General features: G+C 41.4%; 1 protein-coding gene across 1 annotated transcript; it reads left to right on the top strand.

The window, feature by feature from the left end:
* Positions 1-284: 284 nt before the first annotated feature.
* Positions 285-12147, top strand: HNRNPU (heterogeneous nuclear ribonucleoprotein U (scaffold attachment factor A); the record flags this gene model as incomplete). The annotated part of the gene is made up of 13 exons (XM_010072815.1): positions 285-396; positions 532-605; positions 2798-2937; positions 4462-4561; positions 5586-5698; positions 6102-6365; positions 6596-6715; positions 7227-7355; positions 7726-7894; positions 8425-8664; positions 9131-9333; positions 10389-10460; positions 10860-12147. Coding segments are annotated over 13 exons (1790 nt in total), but the record flags the coding sequence as incomplete, so codon positions are not given.
* Between the last annotated feature and the right edge of the window lie 10094 nt (positions 12148-22241).

The raw sequence follows: 22241 nt of genomic DNA on the forward strand, positions 1-22241 counted from the left end.
CGGCCTGTCGGGAGCAGTCTGGCTTTTCTGTCGGGATTTCAACATGGAGGACTGTACCCGCTGCTGCGTGTTGTGCGGGCCGCCTCTGTCTCGGATCAGAGATGATTTGTCAGACGAGTTTTGAGTCTTTTGAGAAAATTCGAGATACGGGGATTTATCTTTGTACAAAGCAGATTTTGTCGTGCTGTAGGTTCTTACAGCTTCCGGTGCTGGGACCATTATGTAGGATTTTATTCCCTATTACGGAGTTATTTGGTGTAATTAAATCATTAATTCTCTTGCAGGAGATGCTAAAACGGAACAGAAACCTGGTGAGAAAAAGAGGGGAGTGAAGAGACCACGTGAAGATCATGGCCGTGGATATTTTGAATACATTGAGGAAAACAAGTACAGCAGGTAAACAGGATCATAGATTGGTTAGATAAACTTGATTCTGGGCAACGTGTTGTGAATGAAAAGTAAGGTACAGAAACGCATATGTTAACAGTGTGAAAAGACATGTAGCTTTAATATTTGTTTTGTTTTGTTCAGGGCCAAGTCCCCTCAACCACCTGTTGAAGAAGAAGATGAACATTTTGATGACACAGTGGTGTGTCTTGATACTTGTGAGTAGACATTATTTCCTTTGCTCTGGAGAGATGTGGCGTTATGCTTTTAATCTTAAAACCACACTTTCTAAAATGTGGGTTGAATACATTTGTTGACTTTCATTACCAAGTAACTTTAAAAAAAATAGAAATAGTGTTTCCACCCATTTTTAGTACACAAAAGAACAGGATATATAGGTCTTTGTATTAGCAGTCATAAGCTTGGTTTTCTCATGAAGTCTGTGATACCAGAGTTTTCTGAAGAAATCTTAACCAACACACTGATGTAGTGTCGAAACTAAGCTGGCCAAGTGTAGAGTGAGCACAGAACACCCTAGAAACAGCTTGAGGAACTAGTGATATAGCACTTCAGAAACTTCTGAGAGTCAGTAGCATAGGTGGTTACAGTAATACAATTTGTGAAGTGAGCTTCCTGCATAACTTGCTGAGACCCTGTTTACATACCAACATTTACAAGTACCTAAAAACAGTGGTGGTTTTTTTGAGGCAGATGATAAATATTACTGTTATTGTGATGTACCGTAGCTGGGGCAAACTTGACATATGTATTCTTGAGGGTAAGTATAGCAGTATTAAAAAACTTGAATAAGTGGAACCTGTTGTATTCTTAAAGTGCCATGGAAAGAAGGCTTAAATTTTGTCATTATCTGGCATATTTGCTAGTAGTTCCAGGTGTGTTTACTGAAAAAATATTTTGAAATGGAAGGAGGTATTACTTCACAGCCATGTGAATTGCTGAATATGCTGTGCTTGACATTTTGGTAACTAAATCTCAAGTTTCTAGCTGCTAACCTGGTGAGTAGCCACCTTTGTGGGAGCTTCTGATTTCCCAATAACCAAGTAGTAGCTACTTTTCATTATTATTTCTAGTAAAAGTTTTGTTACTTGACAAACATTGTGATTTAGTTTGAAGTGTCAACAGATTTGGAGATCAGAATGAAATGCAGCTTTAAGAGTGAATTGTGTAACAACTTGGCCCTCTCTTTTCTGGACCATAATGATCCAGACATATAAGAGGTTTAGCACTCCTAAGTGCTTTTTATTACCTGTGTCTTACAAGGGAGCTGTAACTTCAAATTGTGTTCTCGTTTGTCGTTCTAAAAGTAATCTAGTGGGTTTCTTCTGTATGCTTTTGTCTGGTTTCCATGCAATAAATAAAACTTATAAGTACTAACTAGAAAATGCTTGCATCACAGATATTGTAGTTGCAACTGGAGATGGCTTTATGTAAATGAAACCAGGTATCAAGCATGAGAGTTACTAGTAATGCAGGGAAGACTGCATTTTAGCAAACTCAGGCAGCATGCAGATTTTTTACTAGGGCAGAAGAATGCACTGCTTACACAAATGGAGCAAAATTAGCAACTGCCAAGTAGGTTTGGAGTTTCCTCTGTGGATTCCTTGCTCTGGGGAATTCAAATGCTATATCCTGCATCTCATGTTACCACTTTGCATTGTCTTTTTGAAACCTACTAGATTAGTTTGAAATTCCATGGTGTGCAGCTTTGAAGATGTCTGAAAAACAAAGGTTCCACTTAAGTTATTAGAGCGGTAGGTGAATTCATAGTGCAGATACTGTTTCTTCAGTGAAGTAGGCTCTCTTATTATGTTCTCAGTGCTTAACCTATCTGCATTTGACTTAACTGACTTTATTTTAATTGGATTAATCTAATTGGACTTGCTAAATGACTATATCAACCAAAGGCTTCCAGTACTTAAATAAAAATACTTGTGTTCCTATTTACTTTTCGGCTGCCGTTAAGTTTGGGCACAAAGGCTAAGGCAACTTCAAAAGTGTTTAGCAAATAATGCAGAGAGTGCAGTGCAGATTACTTTGCTCTATATTGATGGAAATATCTTGGGTATCTGACAAAAAAGTTCAAATAGATGAGATGAAATTCAGGTTTCTAACCAGATGGAAAAACTAGAGGGAATGTGGTGACAGGAGTGAAGATGGCACCTGGAAAATTATTCTTGGTAGCTATCTTTTCCTAAGATTTTGGCTGAGCTTCAACCTGCAGGTCTATTTAGGCATGTGTTCAGTTGCTTTCCTGAAAAGGGGTGAGCAATTGCTGGCAGCTTGTCTTGAAAATCACCTTTGAAATCTGAAATCACCTTTAATGCATAAAATGGAACAGCTGTGCCTTATTTCATAATAAGAGTAAACAGAATGATTTTTATGTTAACAGATAACTGTGACCTGCATTTTAAAATCTCGAGAGACCGGTTTAGTGCTTCCTCTCTGACCATGGAAAGCTTTGCTTTCCTTTGGGCTGGAGGGAGAGCCTCCTATGGAGTTTCTAAAGGCAAAGTCTGCTTTGAGATGAAGGTGAGTTAAAATCGTGTTTTATGGGAGACTGTTTTGCATGATTAAATATAATATTGTTTATACTTACCAGTTTTTTTTTGTACTTAGTTGAAACTAGTTCAGGTGAACAGAACTTTCAGAAGGCCTTCTCTTAATGAGCCTGTGAAATTGTTCTTGATAAAAGATGGCTGAGTTTGTAAAACTGCTTCCTCTTCTGTAAGAACTTCCATTTAATGAAAAAACCCAACAGCTTGCATTTGCCCTGAATGTGTAACTTCTAGTCTCATTTTTGAACCAGTAATTCTATTTGGCACCTCATTCATCAACACTTGAAGAATTTTGATACTTGTGAGTCAGAAGTTTGCTTGTACTTTCTGAAGATTACCAGAACTGTTGGCTTTTTTTTTTTAAAAAAAGGAATATAAGCTATTCCAGCAGTCCTTTGTTCTGTTCCTACATAGTCTTTGAGTTTGACCTGCTCCAAGCAGGGATTTGGGCTAGATGACCTCCAGAATTATCCCCCCCTGAATTATTCTGACCTGTGTATGCAGTGAATGGGAGTATTTAGCAAGTACTTGAATTTTAAGAGCAAGAGTTCTGCTAAAGGGTAAGAATGGCAACAAGCAATCAGCTTTGTAATAAATGGATTTCTCCAGTTTGTTTGACAAAAGAATAACTGGAGGCAAAAAGCTTGATTATTTTTTTTTTTTTTACTTGGTGATTTTAAAGCTGTACCTGTGTATATAAATGCTAACTCTGATATTTTCGTCTAATCCTTTCAAATCTAACCACTGCCATGAGGAGTGGGTAGTGACCCTGTTCTCCACGCGCTTGCATTAAGTGATTTCTGTGCCTGTTGGTACCTATAACTTTGGAAGGCCAGAGAAATGGATGTCAGTATTTATTGCCCTGTTCACTTTCAAATCAGTTTCACCGTGGTCACCTGACTCAAATAGTTGTGGAAACTGGTGGGATTCTGATCTGTTTTTCACTTCAGTTTAGTGAAATTTGTAAAGGCAGTTATAAAATAGCTGACTGCCTATGGATTCCAGTGCATTAAGTGGGGTTTTTTAGAGTCTGGTTATGTTCTTTGGAAGCTGGCAACTTGCCCAAGTCTGCTTAATGTGGAAAGGAATGAGTATAATGTTTTCCTCAGTCTATGTAAAGCAATTTTTTTATTCATTACCACACTTTTTGGCGAAGTAATTTACTGTTAATTCCAACTGTGGTGATTATTTTTAGAAAAGTACATAAACATCTTGTATCAAAAGGATTAAGGCCTTTGGCCACTGAGAGGAACTGATGTAAGTGCTTTGAAGGTATATGGTATCTTGCATATCCATTGCTCAGTCAGGAGATGCAACTCTTTAGTGATTGGCTTGGGATTTCACATACTTAGGCATGTTTTATTTTTGCAGAGGCTGATTACTCAGCCTTAGTAAAGATTTAACCAAAGTGTAAAGGTTTCAGATGTTACCTTTGTGTTTCCATCTTGTTGGTGTCTAATAAATACTACATACCTTTTAATGAGTAATTTAAAAATAGGTTACAGAAAAGATTCCTGTTAAACACCTGTATACAAAAGACATTGACATACATGAAGTGCGAGTTGGCTGGTCACTGAACACAAGTGGAATGTTACTTGGTAAGACTTAAACATTTGATTACTTGTGTATTTTTTATTGTATACATGGTTGAAGTTCTAAGTAGTTTTTTCTTAAGCAGATGGAAAAAGCTTAGTGATTGTAGTCTGTGTTCTGAAAAGTGGTCTTAACTTGAATCATTCCCTGGTCACAGTGCAAAATTTATTACTGGGACCAAAGAAGGTCGTTAGTATGGGTTGTGGAGAACATTCTTGAAGACCTGACAAGATGAAGGATTTCTGCTTTTCATGTAGTATCATAAATAGGAAGAGGGTTTCTTTGCCTTTTTTTTTTTTTAAAGGGCAGGGAGTGATATAGGATTCAACCAGTGAATAAAAATGTCATTCTTTTAGCCTGGGGGGAGAATCCTCATCTCTGAAAGTAGCTAGGAAGAAGGACGTACAACTTCATTAGATACATGGGAACTGATCATAATGGTATTTATAATGCCTGTTGCTGAGACACATCTTTGTGGGAAATGTATATGAATTGGTATGTTCTGACATCAGCAGCAGCTTTCTAGTTAAGTACTTAAGTTCCACCTGAGTTCTTGTGTTTGACACTTCCTGTTAGCTTGTTCCTTGCAGCTTCATCCTCAGCTGTCTGAATGTCTGCTAAACTCCCTTTAAAATGGGGAGGGGTAAGTGCTACTGGGGACTAAATTCAGAAAGCCTTTCTGACTAACTACATTATAGGTATACCAGTGTGTAATCCGGTCTTCAGAGTTCAAAAATACTTGGTCATGTCTTTATCTGGCAATTCAACTTTATATCAACATAAATCTGGAACCAGCAGCATAAGGCTCTTAAAACTGGGATGGGGGAAAACACTGCTGTTCCATCTCAAGTGAGAGTACAGAGTTCTTGAATTTGGGAACAAGTTGTAGCTGTTTGTGGGTCATAGCTTATTTTGGCATTAATAAAAACATTCTGAACAGTAGTTTACTTAAGTAGCTGTAAAGTGATAGTATTTTGAAAAGGTTAGGTGAAAATGCCTATTTTAAATGAGTTTAAATTATTTCTTCAGGTGAAGAAGAATTTTCTTATGGGTATTCTCTAAAAGGAATAAAGACATGCAATTGTGAGACTGAAGACTTTGGTGAGAAGTTTGATGAAAATGATGTGATTGGATGTTTTGCTGTAAGTTATCACTTATATTTTCTTCTGAGGAAAAACGTCCTTGAATTTTTAGACTGCTTTGAGAGAAGCAGTAAAGCAAATGCATAAAAACTTGGAGCAAGACAAGTTGTTTAACGCAGGGAGGAGGCAGAAACACCAGGTATTATCAAGAGTGACAGCTGTGAACATGGTAAAATTTAATATTCACAGACCAATGTCTTTAAAGCCTTTAAAAAAACCCATAGTGAACAAGATTATCATTGACAGTATTGCATTTTAAGAGAAAACTTTTAAGTAGTTCCTTTATGATACAACAGTGTTAGAGAAGTTGGTTGAATATAGTCAATACACTGAAATGACTAATACAACTTCATAGAGGAAAGTGAGTGATTTTATCCAAACTAATGCTTTGTTTGAAAACCAGAATTTTGATGGTGATGAAGTGGAACTCTCATATTCCAAGAATGGACAAGAGCTTGGTGTTGCATTCAAAATAAGTAAGGAGGTTCTTGATGGGCGGCCACTCTTCCCACATGTTCTCTGCCATAACTGTGCAGTTGAGTTCAACTTTGGTCAGAAGGAGGAACCTTACTTTCCTGTACCTGAGGAGTATACCTTCATCCAGAAGGTCCCTCTGGAGGATAGGGTCCGAGGACCAAAGGGACCTGAGCAAAAGAAAGATTGTGAGGTAAGTTTCATGTTGATAATCTCAAAGTTGTTGAGATAGATGAGTAGAAGTGGTGGGAGTTTGTTTCAGCAGACTGTTATGCAACTCTCTGACCTCTGTCTTTGGGGCTTTGATACTTGGTATCCTGTGACTCTTCATGCCCCCCACTCAGTTTCCATTAGGCTTGCTATAAGTTGTGCATTAAAGAAATCTCTGAACTAGTGTCTCAAGTATAGGACCTGTTGTCATAGGTGGTGATGATGATTGGCTTGCCTGGAGCTGGCAAGACTACATGGGTTACCAAACATGCAGCAGCAAATCCTGGGAAATACAACATTCTTGGAACAAACACTATTATGGACAAAATGATGGTAAGTGATAATACAGCATTTTATTTGTTTTTAGGTTAAAGACCTGCTGTAAATCCAAGGTCTTTGGCTGCCATGGGGTTCTTTTGTATCAAAAAACATCTACGAAACCAGCTACTGGTTAGCTAGTGACCATTAAAGATTTCGGTCTTGCTGAGCTGCTACTCATACATGGCACAACAGGATTCTGAAGCTTTTTGTGGTACTATATAAGAAATAGTCAACTGTTGTTGACTGTTGGAGTATTCATATTTCTCTTTATCTCACTGTCCTTAGAAGATAACAACTTTGAATTAGTAATGTGATGAGTATCCCTTAGATTCAGCTGTATTGATTCACCTGGATTCTGTGTTCATAAAGCTCTGTCTTACAGAGGCTTTGGGAATTTCAGTTATGAGTTTGTAGCTGTGGCATTGAATTGAACAATCCTTGAATCACAGTGAAAAATATTAGCAAAGAAAAATGCCAGCCATGTGTATCACGTCTGCTTTAACTCTGGGAAATCTCTCTGTAGGTTGCAGGCTTTAAGCGGCAGATGGCAGACACTGGAAAACTTAACACACTGTTGCAGAGAGCTCCACAATGTCTTGGAAAGTTCATTGAGATTGCAGCTCGTAAGAAGCGGAATTTCATTTTGGATCAGGTAGAAGCTTCAGTGAAAAATGGTTAAAGAAATTTGTTATAGGCTGTAGTGCAGTAATTAAATGGGATTAAAGTTACATTGTAATAGCAGTTGTTTCACTTACTGACTTACTACTCATTCAGGGGACACAAAGTTGAGATGTTACTACAAATGCTTGCCTGAACTTTCCTGGATTTATGGGATGTGGGAGGAATAGTGTTTTAACACGTGGATATGAGCTCGTAACTTTGCATTATGCAGCATCTTTATGTCCAGTTATTTGTAAACTTCATTGCAAGCTCTTGTAGAGGTGAAGTCTATACACCATAAGTTGACTTCCTTAACTCTTACAATGACAGCTACGTGTAGTAAGTTACTGCATTTTTTTCAGACAAATGTGTCTGCAGCTGCGCAGAGGAGAAAAATGTGCCTGTTTGCAGGCTTCCAGCGCAAAGCAGTTGTTGTTTGCCCAAAAGATGAAGACTACAAGCAAAGAACACAAAAGAAGGCAGAGGTGGAGGGAAAAGATCTTCCAGAGCATGCAGTTCTCAAAATGAAAGGCATGGAACATAATCCTATACTGTGTTTTAGGATGCTGAGTATCTGTTTAAAGGATTAAGTAAACGTGAAGTCTAAAAAAATCACTTTATCTTAAACAGTTGTACTTAAGCAAAACTGGAAGACTACTGTAACTTGTAGGACAACACTATATTGTGTTCCCTCTGCTGCAGTCCTTAACACTACTCAGTTATGCTGATATGCTTCATGCAGATGCACAAAGCTGTCTTGGCATAAAGTGCCCTATATAAGTGACATATTTGGCAGAAACTGGTGTTCTGAGTGGAGGCTTATAAAACAAAAGATAGAGGTAGAATGTTTTCAAGGTTTGGAACAGTACTGGCTACTCCATGAAGACCTGTTTATTTCTTTTGTCACTGTTACATTTCTTAAATGCTCAAATTATGTAATTTTGTCCCTATGCTAAGGGAATGCAGGGGGTGGGAGGAAGAATGAGAGAAAGGTGGTTAAATTGCGGCTTTGATTGCAGCTGAATGTAGATGCTGAATACTCAGTGTTTTTGCAATTATAGGGAACTTCACACTGCCAGAGGTAGCAGAATGTTTTGATGAAATAATCTATGTAGAATTGCAAAAAGAAGAAGCTCAGAAGCTTTTGGAACAATATAAAGAAGAAAGTAAGAAATCTCTTCCGCCGGAAAAGAAACAGAATACTGGCTCAAAGAAGAACAAGAAGAGCAATAAAAATCAATTTAATAGGGGTCAGAGAGGTCGTGGAGGATTCAACATGAGGGGCAACTTCAGAGGAGGAGGTGAGCCAAGAAATAAGCTTGTAAATTTCGGAGGTGGTTGCTGCTGGGGAGGAAGACAAGAACTTGTAGTACTTGCATTGCAATTATTACATAGCAGGAACCTTGATTTCAACTTCAGTAAGTTTAATGTATTAGTGCAAAGTTAACTGTCTGGCTTTAAAAGTGAGGATTGCCAAATCTGGGATTACACTGTTCATGTGTTTTGAGGCACAGCTTTGAATTTTTGTCAGGTTTGGTGTTCACTTGTGTACCAGGCTGTATTGATGGGCGGAGGGGGGCAGGTAGTGTGTGGTTAAATTACCAATTTTCACTCTGACCAAATGACTTAATCTTTGCATTGAAATTGAAATTTTTGCACTGAATTCAGACATCTTATTTCTATACCGTCATATTTTGAAAATAATCTTCATATAAGAAATACTTAAGACCTAGTTGTTACTTGATTGAAGTAACTCTCTCCTTGCAGTCCCTGGCAATCGTGGAGGCTACAACAGGAGGGGAGGCAACATGCCTCAGCGAGGTGGTGGAGGTGGCGGTGGTGGCGGTGGCAGCAGTGGTGCAATTGGCTACCCATATCCTCGTGGCCCTGTCTTTCCAAGCAGAGGTGGCTACTCAAACAGAGGAAACTATAACAGAGGTGGAATGCCCAACAGGGGAAACTACAACCAGGTGATGCTTTTGGAAGAATTTATTAGTTGAACTACAGTATTTGGTATTATGATATTTGAAAGGTTTGGTGGCTGCAAATAGCTACAGACTTGGTTGTGATACTGCAGTAATGCCACACTGAAAGGCTTAGCTTTCCAGTTTAGCGTATGTGCCCACAGCTCTGAATGTTGCAGAATAAGTTCTCATGCTGATGTGAGGGTTCCATGTTAAGACTGTACCTCTGTCCTGCTAAAGATGAAGATTTTTAGGGCATATGTGTGAAGGCTTGTGTTTTTCTTTTTTTACTTTTTTTTTCCTCAAAATAGTATTAACTGGCCCTACAGTCAAAGTATCTTTCAAGTGCTTAGGGAACTTTCTGGAAATAGCTCTGGAGAGGGAGTCTTTATTTTGGGTTCTGGTATCAAACGCAGATAGTAAAGACATGCCAGCCCAGGTCTTAACTGATGGAGTATCAGTGGAACTACTTGAAAACATAATTTGGATTACTGAAGAGCCAGCAGATGGAGCCCAAGCTAATAAACCTGGCTCAGGTTTGTCTAATACTGACAAACAGGAAATTATCTGCTAGTGTCAATATCCCTTTTTTTGTAACATAACTTTTATTTGAATTTTTGGGGACTAGCTCCTCTGTTTTCAGTTGTGTGACCCATATCCTTTTATCTGACCAGATAACATGTACTTGTAGCAACTACAGCCTTTCCAAACTAAAAATAGGCAAGCTCTTGTATTTTAGTTGTCCTGATGCAGTTTAGCAGGTGGAAACGGGGTGAGTCAAAACTGGATTAGCCCACTTTCCAGACCACTTGCAACAACTGTTTGACCTGGTTTAGTAATTCTGAGATTCTTGCCACATGTTTAAGAAACAGTTGCATGGAGGGGGAAATTTTTGGTATTTTAGTGTTTTTCAGGGAGGTGGGTTTTTTTTTTTAACATAGGCCTGATACCTTGTATTTGAAAGGTATTTGTGAGGTTTTCATAGTAGTAGGAAGATGGGTATAAGTACACTTCTGAAAAATCCATATAGATGAAGTAGTTAAACTGTTGTCCTCTTGCAGAACTTCAGAGGAAGGGGAAATAATCGTGGCTACAAAAACCAATCTCAGGGCTACAACCAGTGGCAGCAGGGTGTAAGTAGTAATATTTTTGCCTTTTCCCTTATTGTTAACTTGAATGTTTAAATGCTGTCTGATGTGTAATGAAAACTGGATAGCAGAATCTTTTAATGCTAGGTAATATCACTATAAATAGTGTTCTGTGCAAAACTTAGCCTGGCTTGATGGTCTTGACATATCAAATATCACCTGTGGCTTATCAGTTTTAATGGTATGTAGGATTTGGCTTCACATTACTACTGTGAAGTGAACTTAACTGCCTTCGGTTGTTAAGGAACTTGCTGTTATTAGAGAGGACTTTAATGTTCTCAAGTTCCAGGAGAACTAGATGTTTGTTAAACACTATTTTTCTGTAAGAAATATAACCATTATGTGATTACAGGTTAAAATTAACTATTTATCCATTTATTGCAGCAATTCTGGGGTCAGAAGCCATGGAGTCAGCATTATCACCAAGGATATTATTGAATACCCAAATAAATGAACTGATACATATTTCTCCAAAACCTTCACAAGAAGTCGACTGTTTTCTTTAGTAGGCTAACTTTTTAAACATTCCACAAGAGGAAGTGCCTGCGGGTTCCTTTTTTAGAAGCTTTGTGGGTTGATTTTTTTCTTTTCTTTTTTTGTACATTTTTAATTGCAGTTTTAAAGTGATTCGTAAGAGAACCTCAGCATTGTGCACGATAAGAGAATGTGTCAGTATTTCAGGGTTCTACATTTTATCTGTAAAATGTGACTTTTTTTTTACCACAACAAAAGTAAAACGTTGCTTTGTACCTGGTGTCTTTTTATTAAAGAATTTTCTCCTTTTTCCCCCATCCCCCAATTTCTAAGAAACAGTCGTGAGTCATGTCACAATAGAACAGCAATCTCAGCAACCAGATTCGTACTGAGGCTCCTTAGTAGTCCTCATGAGTACTATGAGATGATGTAAAGCTCCATATTACACTCCATCATTTCTATGAAGCTTCTGGGTGGGGAGGGGAGGAGGGGAGGTAAAAGTTTCTGGCAATAACTAGGACTTTTTTGTAACATTTGGAACTCAGTAAGATGTTGGGGGCAAAGAGGAAACCTGGGGCTAAATAGTGAAGGTGGAGTGTATGTAGAAGCTCTTAAAACTTGTAAAACTTGGTTGCATTACTTGTGGAGGCTCAAACTTGTGAAGGTACACCACCATAATTTCTTTTCCATTTGTTCTGCATTTTGATTCTGAAAAGAAGCTGGCTTTGCCCATTTCTTATTAAACAAAAACTTGTTGTAAATCCAGTTGTCTAATGGGATCTATATGAAGTTAGCTGTGTGTCTGTATAACTCTTAAAAAATACTGTATACCTAGTGTGCTTGTAGTAGTAACTCCACCATTTTGTAAGCTAATTAAACTGTGAGTCACCCATTTTATATCTAATTTTTAATCATGTCAATTCTCAAATGGGTGTATCTCCTTAGCCTGCTGATTCCTTTTCTCTTTAAAGAAAGTGGGTGGAGAAATTTAACTCTAGACGTTTGTTTGCAATAAAATAAATTCATTTTACTCTTGTTTTGGGATTGTTGCCATCAAGGTCTAAAATCCCTTTAAGGCTATAAAGAGGAAGAGAATGTATGAAAGCAATGATGTTGGACAGTTTTAAACTCATTACTGTGTACATGCTGAAATACTTGTGTTTCTTTAAAAATCTGAACTGGTGGTTGCTGTGTTAAAGATCTATCACATGTATAATCTCACAGTTTAACATGGTTATATGTATAGGGCAAAAGTCTTTGGGTTGCGCTTGCATCATGTAAATTCACTTAAGCTATTTATTGTAAAATAGACATTAAGGAAGGAGCAGGGGAAAAAAGTGGACAGGGAGTAGGACAGAAGGAGGGTTGTCATGGAGAATGAATCCTGGAGTTGAACAGAGCTTCAATTTTTCTAACCGCTATTTTGTTTAGATTTATGCTTTTGTAAAATTGTAGTGGCAATGTTAGCTAATAATTTCCTTGCATTTTAATGCTGTTAAGACAAGGGAGAGAGGTAACTGTTCCAAGTGGGACACATGGGAAAACGCAGGTCACTGCCAGACTCTGGGTGTTGGGATTTGCCAGCCGAGTTCACGCAGTGTACAGACTAGAAGAGGCTCACCAGCAGCAGCCTAGACCTAGAGTTGGGTAATGTGCTTGAAACTTTTCTCAAATGTTAGTTGATTTCTAATAGTCCTCAGAAGTAAAGATGAAGTTGTGTTGCTCTTACAGCCTTTATAGTAGATGACATTGCATATTGACATTAAACATTAACAGCACCACCTCTTTGTTAATATTGCTTTAAATCATCCCTTTACTTTGAATGAGAAAAATGTAAATTGTCTTTAAAGAAACTATTTAATGAACTAGAAATGTGGGGAATCTAAACCCAGATCTGTTTTGCTGAAATGGAATTTTCTTTAGACTTGAAAAAAAGCTTAGTGTAATTAAAGTCCATTTCCCTTCTACCCTCCTCACAAGAACTAACACTTTGTATGGAGTGCTGATCCTTTGCTTATTTTGGTACTCTATAAAATTATATAGTCTCAACTGAAATATAAGAGCCTACACTTACTATGTGGTTGTAAAGCTTGTATTTTAATTCAAAAGTCTGGGATGTTTTGTTTTAAATTCTTCAATGTACAGTGTTTAAAAAAAAAAAAAAACAAACCACATGTGAGAGGAAGTGCTTCAACTGTTTTACACTTGAAGAAGGAGTATCTGTTTCCACTAAAAAGTACTCCCATAAGGAAAAAGCTGTTTCCACATCTGCTGCCTGTGCTCTGAGGTACAGAATTCAAAAAAGCTTCAACATAAGCACCACTACTTGCAGTAGTTCAGAAAGATGATGCTGAAGTCAACTTCCCCCCTCTCACAGTAGAGCAGAGACCTGCCCTTGCAGGAGGCTGTGTGATCCTTGAGGCTAGGTCCAGCCCCAAAGGAGAGACACTCCCTCAAGTTATCTTAGCTCTGGTTATTCCCAGGAAAGGGATTTATCTTGCCACGTTAAAATGACTTGCATAGAAAAGCCTTTGCCTAGAGAGTCACCAATATTAAACTACTTAAACTTGTAGTTTGTGTTTAAAAGAGGCAATAGAAAACTTTGGTTACAGGACTGTGAGGAAAGCATAGCTGTATGTTATCAAAATGAGAGGGCTGAACATCTGTCATGTTGAGTAAGTTCGTGTAGCTTATTAGGACTTGTTTACGTGAGGGAACGTACCAGTATTGCAGCAGCTGCACTGCTGGCAGGGACGGTGCAAACGCTAGTGATACACAACAGGGGGTTTGGGTTCACGTTTGGTTTTTATTTTCTAATGGAGTACAAACTGGGTTTGCTTTTTCCTAGTTGAGGTTTGTTTAGGGTTTTTGTGCGTTTTGTTTTGTTTTTTTTTTTTAATGCAGTACAAGCCTGGAGAGCCTTGGACCTGGTTCAGTAGCAGCAGGAGCGTGGTGTATGATGCCTGTGCCGCTATTAGCAGCAGTAGCAGGCTGCTGGTGGCATCTCCTTGCAGCCCTGTCTGCTGAAGCTGCTTACATCTCTCATCTCACAACAGGTTGTAGCCACCCTGCATGGCACAATGGGGCCATGTGTGCTTAGCTGCAGACTGAAGGCAGGCCTGTGCTGGACATCTCGGGAGGAAGCTTCCATTTCAAAACAAAACAAATACTCCAGTGGTGTTTCTGCCGTTGCTAGTAACAGTCACTAGGATATGCACAGTGTACATGGCGGTGCTGCCCTGATGCACTGTGGCACTGGCAGGGGGCTGTGTCCTGGGTGCTCCAAGAGGGAACAGACTTTGTAAGTGGACTCTGGGTGGTGGGACATCAGGGCCAGGCTTTGGCTCTGGGGTGCCTTATGTGTCCCCAAACCCCAGGTCTGCTGTCATGAGCTGGCCCTTTGAGCGTGCTGCACTGCTCCTGCGCTGCACGGGGAGCATGTGGAGTCCTGTCATGTTTGCGTAGGAGCTCGGTGTAAATGGCACCTATACACGAGTTCCTTTCAGTGCCTGTGGCAGAATAATTCTTGATCAGTGAACACATTTTTAGAAGTTCTGCCCAAGTTTTCAGATAGCAGAATGAATTAAACCTGTGTTCTAGCAATGTCATGTGCAGTCCATGCCACTTGCATTAAAAAAAAAAAAATTAATTATTAAAGCCACTAGCTTTTTATTTTAATCTCTTACAACAGCCTTGACCAATGTTTTTAACAGAAATAGGTGATGAAGTAATCTAAGATTCAGAGGTTTCCTTGCTTGTGACCTTTGGGAAAACTAGGCCAGTGCTTTCTAAAAGTGCAGCCTCAGAGTAAGCCACAAGAAATCAAACTGAGTTAGAGAGAGACGTGAGGTCCTTTAATACTTCTGCAGATGTGTAACTGCCAGGGGTTGGCCTCTCCCAAGCAAAGCAGCGTGCACTGGCTGTAGTTGTGAACTAGTACGGTTCACGGCTGGAGCCGTCTCAGCCTGAAGTGCTGCGGAGGATGCGGAGTTCCAGGATGTCAGAAAAAGGCGCTGAGAGGAAGGCGGAAATGCAGAAGAGCAGCTTTGTAACGCTGGTGTCAGCAACCGGCTGTGGTGAAGTTAGAGCAGCGCCTCTGTCACGCACAGTTCATCTCTTCCCAGACAAAGACCCCCCCCACACCGTGTCGGTGGAGGGGGTGAGGAGGGCTCTCCTAACAGCAGATCAGCAATTAGTTTAGTGCAGCTTTTCTCCCTTCACCCGGTGACGGAGGCACGCGCTGTCTCCTCCGAGTGCAGGGGGCCCCTCTAACGCTAGCTCCTGCAGGGAACTGGCTGACATCGGGACTTGGCCAGTAATGAATCTGGATTTGGCGGTTGCCTTGGTTTGTCCTTCTGCCAGTACTGGGAGTGGCAGGAAGATTCAGCAATGAATCAATTGCTATGTAAACTCAGCTGTAGCTTAAAAAAGATGCTAAATGCTTCACACATTGTCAGCATCAAAAGAGAAAAAACTAAGGGAAATGTAAAAAAACTTATAATTACTCCTGCGAGTGACTTGATATATGAGTGTTACTTTAGAGCAAGTTTTTTGTTCTGTTTTCTGGTTTAGGAGACAATCTCTGGTCTGCAGAATAATTTTGGTCCTAAAAGTTACTGAAATCGAATCTATGGGTAAGACAGTGCAGACGCTTTTTCCCTTAACCTTTCTTATGCTCAGAAAAATTTTACCACTTGATAGTTAAGGGCAGAGGCGCTTTACACTAAATAATGATTCAGGGATCTGCTGCCTGGTTAGCGCACAAGGATTGAAAGGCACTCGTTTTTCTCAGTGTTAATTCTCCGTTAGCTAGGATCAGATGGCTGCTTACTAGGACACCTCTGATAAGTAATGTGGCATAAAAATGCAAGTTTATGTTTTCTGGTCTGAGTGTGGCCCTTGTTTGTGTCACATCAGCCTACGTTAACTCTTCTGCCACTCTGTGCTCTGGAGGTTCTCCACCAAGTTCTAACAAAAACGGGTTTGCCTTAGATGTGGGTAGGTCTGTGCTGGCAAGGAGCACTGCTGGAACACGAGTTCTGAAATGGTGCAGATGCCCAGGACAGTACTGAAGATGTCCCTGGACGTAAATGCATGCTTAAAACACCACTGATTGTTTACAAGGTGAGAAAGGCAGGAAAGGCTCAATTCTCTTCTTTAGTCTCTGCTGAACTTTCAGCTCTGTGGGGCAAGTAGGTAAGATAAGCCCTTGTATTATAAAAAGACTTTTGTCTTTGTTGTAAGAAGATAGTAAGAGATGGGGAAGAGGAAGTGAGCAAGCCTTCTTGGAGGGATTTACTGTTATTTTTTCAGAAAGAAATTACACTTGAGGTTTGCTCACATCATGCTGAGAAACAAGATTCGGAAGTAGCTGAGCTAGCAGAGGTGGGTCTGCACGCAGCGTCTCGTGCAGGTTGTGAGCAGTGGAACTACGTACCCAAAGCCTGGCAGCTCCGCGTTGTGCATGCTTTGTCTCTCTGCTTCGTGCTCCCTGGTGCTCTCTCAGAGCACCTGGGGTGCTGTGGGGCCTTCAGCCCAGCCTGCGAGCGCTGCATTGGTGGGGACACAATTCCTGAAAGCAAAAAAGGACGTTATTGTGTGGGTGGTCCTCTGTGCTGGGCTTTTTCTGCCTCGGGTTTTGTGGATTCTCCATCTCTCAGCAGGTTGCAGAAATGTTGTTCTCAAGGCCCTCTAGAGATGTAGTCCATCCTCGGGCTTGCAGCAGGACTGGCACTACTACCTGGGTCAGCCGGGGCTTTGTGTAGCTGAAGCTTGAAAACCCACAAGGGTGGAAATTACACGACTTCTCTGGGCAACCTATTCCAGTGCTGCACTGACCTCGTGAAAGTTTGTCCTGCTGCCTGGCCCGAACCTCCCAAGCTAGAGTTTGTGGGCATTGTCCCTTCTGCATCATCTGCAACTACCAAGAGGAGTTTGGCTCCATCTTTGTAACTGTCCTGCAGATAATATCAGGTGGTTATTAGGTCACCCTGCAGCCTGCTCCTCAGACCAAGTTTAACTCATTCCACTTTTTTTCCAGAGGTCATGAGCTCGAGCTCCCTGAACACCTTGGGAGCCCTTCCCTGGAGCCTCTAGGGTTTTCCAACATCCCTGTTGACCGAGAGGCCCAAAGCTGGACAACAATAGTGGATGCACTGCCTCAGTGTCACGTACCGGGGGATAAGTGTGTCCCTTGATTTGTTGGCCACATACTTCCAGATGGAGCCCAGACTGTAGTTCGCCTTACTTGCAATGAGAACACTCTTTTGGCCCACGTTCAACTTGGCGTCCGCTCTAAGTTCCACCCTCTTCAGCAGGGCAGCTATTCAGCTAGCTGGTTCCCAGCCTCTAGTGTACGCTCTGTTATGCAAACAGCTACCCTGTAATAATAATAATTTTTAAAAAATAATTCATTAAATTGTTAAATAGTAAGCCAAGCATCTAAAAAAGAAATATTAGACATCAATTACTTGTGCAAGTTAAATGTCTTCTGTATTGCCCCGTTTGCTCTGAGAGACCTCAGAGAAAGCAGCTGTGATAGCACAGTCAGAACTATTTCAGTACTTACATTATCAGAGAACGCAACACTTAAATGTCACAAAATGCATTTGTTTTCCAGACCTAAGGCACTCCTTCAGTCGTAGCTTTTGTACAAACTTGCCTGCCCCTTTTTTACAAAGAGAAGGGAAGTATCTCCTGGGTGGAGCAGGGGCCCCCAAGCTCCACACCGGTTGCCAGCACCTGAGCCGCCTGGCTGGCTCCCATACGCGGCCACAGCAGGAGCTGCTTTCTCCGAGAGAAAGGAGGTGGCAGGAATCGCTGTGATCCAGTGCTCTGGTCCGCAGGGCAGTGTGCTGTGCCCACCTCTGCTCAGCACTGACGAAACGCCACAGTCTGCTCGGCAGTGGAGAAGAAGGTGGAGGCCCGGAGATGCTTCCAAAAAATCCGTGTCTGCCCAGCTGCTGCCGGACATTCTCAGGAGGGGGCTGCTGCTACTGCTTCAGCAGCCACATTGGCACAGCCCCCAGATATTCATGTGCTTCCACACCTTGGCAGCTGGCCAGTCCTTTTTTTATTTCTTTCTTTTAAGGAAACACCCGCAGAAAGGAAACGAGACTCCAATAGTTTATTTCGGCAGATCCTAGCACAGAAAACAAAGAGGAGAGAAGTTTGCAGGAATGAGCTTGCTTTTATAGATACTGCCTTGAAAGGTGTATTATCCAGCAAGTGCCCAGTGTTAAGTATCCTTCTCTAGTTCCAGAACAAATCACTGAAATTTTTACTGCTGAAAGCAGCTGGAAGGCTGGTGGGGGAAGGGAGGGGGTGCACGGGTTCCCCCTTGAACGGTGGCTGTATCTTAAACGTTCCAGTCAGTGGGGATCCCACTGGAGGTCACTAGTAGATGGGTGGTGGTGTTGATGTACCAGTGACTGAACTCCGGATTTTGTTGGTTTGCTGCTGTACCAGGAGCATGTGATTTAGTACAAGGCTGTGGTTTGTCGCATCTCGCGGTTCTCAGAGCGCTCCTGAAGTGCAGTAAGCGTGGCTGCATGTGTGTGTCCACCTGTGTGTGTGCACGTGGGCATCCTTCACTCTGCTTCAACTGGACGTTACTCTGAGGGAGCGGTTTGCTGGCCGTGTGGGAGGTGGTCACCCTGTGACCCACTTAGATGCCCTCGAGATGCACCTCTTGGATAATGCCGAGCACACACGTGGGTGACAGAGGTGTACAAGCCAAGGTGTGGTGTTCCCAGCAGAAAGCTGAATGGTGATATAAGGGTATGGTGAGTAGAAATGGTGACTGGCTTTTGGGATTGAGAGGACCATCGTGCTTGTTAGTGGGGGTAAGAAACCCTTTGCAGTGGTGTTTCACGGGGACTTTGTGAGACTTGGGAAGAAAGGGCTGAGCTCTTTTTATCCATCCAGGAGTCTGAGTAGGCAGTTACTGAAGAGCATGGCACTTGGATACTATCAGAGCTAAGAAACCAGGTCAAACAAGTTCTGTCACAGCCTCCCCATGCTGCCTCAGGGTGACCATCAAGGGCTTTAAATGATGGATCAATGCGTTATAAGCACAGCATGTGACAATTGCTGGTAGTTCCAGATTTCTTTGGGGTACCTGAACAGAGTGTCATCCCTTCTATTTTGAGGAACAGGCTGTTGGAAACTTTTTTTTCTATATTGGCTCTATGAAGGACTCCTGCAACAGCTATTTGTGATGACATATCTGCCCCATAATAAATGACTTATTGGCTATAGACCTTCAGCAATGGTGCTACTACCTCATCCAGAGCCTGAGTGTTTTCTGACAGGGAAGGAGATGTTAGCTTCCCTTTAACTGCTGAAGTAGCATATCCTAAATGCTCTGTTGGCTGGGACTGTGGGCACCCTACCCTGACTGCAAATCTGCTCAGAAGAAGGAGCCATGGGCAAATGGGCCAAGGGGATCTCTCATCCCTTTTCTGCAGCATCTGTGCAAAATGTCGCAGTGAGGTGGTGGAGAAAGATCCCTCTCACTGGGCTTGGCCACCTGGCAAAGGTAAAGGCAGTAAGAACTCTTGACCTGGATGATGGAAAGCATGAGAATCAGCCAGAGTTGTAAAGCCTGTAAGTGAACTCCAAAAGCCTGCCACGCACATATATGCAGGCTTGAAGGCCAAGACATCTCATGGATAAATGCACACCATGATCATCAGAGTTGATCACAAGCCACTTGCCATCAATAGGAGAAATGGGGATCTGTTGTCCGGGGAGAGAAGTCACATTGGCTGAGAGCACATCTGCTGCTCTTTCTAACAGTATTTGACTAAACAAACAAGAAGTTTAAAACATAAGCAAAGCATGGGCTTCATTCTCTCCAGAGCATGAAGACAGAGAGGAGTGATCTTTGGTTCTGTTAAATACACCACAACAATACAAGGCTGGGTATTTTTGGAGCTGTGGGCAGTCTAAAGAGAAAGAGCCCTGCAGTGGTAACTGTCTGCTCCCACAGTGCATTTTATGTACTGCCAGTGGGCTCCTGGCATGTTCAGGAAACTTGAGGGCACTGACGCAGTCTTGCTCATGATAGATGACAGAAGCTGGAAGCATTAAAATACCCTCCTCAGAACTGAACTGCTCTTAATCTTTACAACAAGCAGATGCAGGGATGCTGTGACCTATTCCCGCAGCAACAGGCAGACCCACTGCTGGGTGGCTCCCAGGCAAACTATGAGCTCACAGAAAAAAATAGAGAGCACATGAAAACGTGGGGGACTACAAACAGTCTTAGGGCACTGCTACCCATGAATAAAAGTCTGCTTTTCCCCAAATCACCTCATCCACGGCTCTACCTTCTCAACCCACTCCCCTGCCCCCACTGAAGGTTTAGCAGCCACACTTGCTGAGTGTAAGATCTTCATTTTAAGTGTAAGAAGGATGTATGCTACAAGGCCTTGAGTCACATTAACTAAAATTCAGCTCCACTTCTGAGATTTAATTAATTCTTGGTTCTTCAATTAAAAAAAAAATTTAAAAAAATCAAAGGATCATCTTCTTGATCATCTGAACACAGTGTAAAACCTTTGTTTTGATCCATTTTCCAAGGCAATAACATATTTGTTTCAAACTTTAAACGGAGCAAACCAAACATCTTTTACTGGTAACCACTGAGCTCTTGAGCTAAATGCCTGGATAGAGGCATGACAGAAGTATGGGAATTAGTCTACTAAACTGGAGAAAATCTTTCACTTGGGAGCTCATTATAACTGAGTTCACACAGTACTTCATTGTTACCTGCATTGCTTACACCAGAAATAACAAACGTACTTCCTCTCCCACCTAAAAAATCACTCCACCAAAAGCCAGACTCATTTGTTAGTGACAGGACGTGAGCTTTCCTTTGCAGCACTTGAGGACTTGGGGTGGGTGGTGACACACATGGAGTAAACAGCCTGGAAGCCTGCAAAACACAGTGCCAGCCAGCATCTCCCAAAAGTCTCTGCCTGGGTAGAGACCTAAGTGACAAGTTTGGGATGACAGTTGTAATTGCCTCTGCTTGTCAGCTTCAAAAAAGTTCTTGGGTTTTGAGCCTGTCATACCAGTCGATGGCTGAAGCGTTACACTTGCTTTAGTGAAAGGCACTGCAGAGCAGAGGTGATCTGATCACATGCACACATCTCTAATAACAGAGCTGGCAATTCACCTCACATTGCCACTTTTCTGCCCGTTGCCTTGGCAGTGACTTTCCTTCCTGAAAAGTGTGGAGGATGCGTGCCCTTGCGTGATGCACCCCGGACGCTGTCAGCAGCTCTGTGCGTGTGCTCCTGCTGGAGGGGGCTGGCAAACACCCTTCCCCAAGAGCAGCGCTACTGCCGGGAGTGGGAAGAGGAAGGTGTGGAGGAGCGAATGGGGACATAAACCCATCTGTTTGTTTTGGTGGTGTTTTAGATTGCTTTACGGGAGGATTTTACCCACTTCAGGGACAAAAACTAAGCCTACTTGTCAGTCACCACTTAGTGACCAAGTAACCTAACTGTCAGTAAAATAAACAAAATTTTATCAACTCTATAGCTTAAATTTGCTATATTTCATTCTCTCCTTTTTAAGGCTCATTCAGAAGGCTGAAGACCAAACACCTTTAGAACTACTATTTCCCTTCCTTTCTAGTAACTGGCTGGTACATTTTAATTTGAGGAATATTTTGAAGCTTGATAAAGCAAGAACTATCACATCTCTCATTAGCAGCAATACTTAAAGTTCTCAAGTCCGATAATAAAACACAGATACATGCTACATGTTTTCAACAATGACTTCGATTTTTTTAAATTAGCATTGATAGGGATCCAGCTCACTAATTTAAAAAACAGTTTGGATATTGTTTTCAAGTGTTAAAATCTATTAAGTTACTACAATTTTTATTTTCTTGTGAATGTATCCTAATTTATGACAACTAATCACTTTGAGATTTTTTGGGTTTTGTCCTGTCCCTCACCCTTTCAACAGGGGTTTGTAACCCATCAGTCACTTTCAATCCACTTTCCATAGCTGACGCAGGAGCTGCTGTAGCCAGTGCTTCAAGAAATTATGTCAGACTTTTTCCCCTGCATGTCTAACCATGAGCATTTTTCCCTCTACTACTGCAGACCCTGCCCTTTCGTGCGAACTGAGTCCTGCTCACAGCTTCCTTGTCTTATTCCCCCCACCCCCTTCAGCAAAAGCTCTGATTTTTGGTTAGCTCAATTCCACCTCAGATTTCACTAGATAACAAAGCTCAAACATGTCAGCCAGCCTGCATGTTGCCTCTTCCCCGGT

Source organism: Pterocles gutturalis, unplaced genomic scaffold (genome assembly GCF_000699245.1).
Source record: "Pterocles gutturalis isolate BGI_N339 unplaced genomic scaffold, ASM69924v1 scaffold35412, whole genome shotgun sequence".
Lineage (NCBI taxonomy): Eukaryota > Metazoa > Chordata > Aves > Pterocliformes > Pteroclidae > Pterocles > Pterocles gutturalis.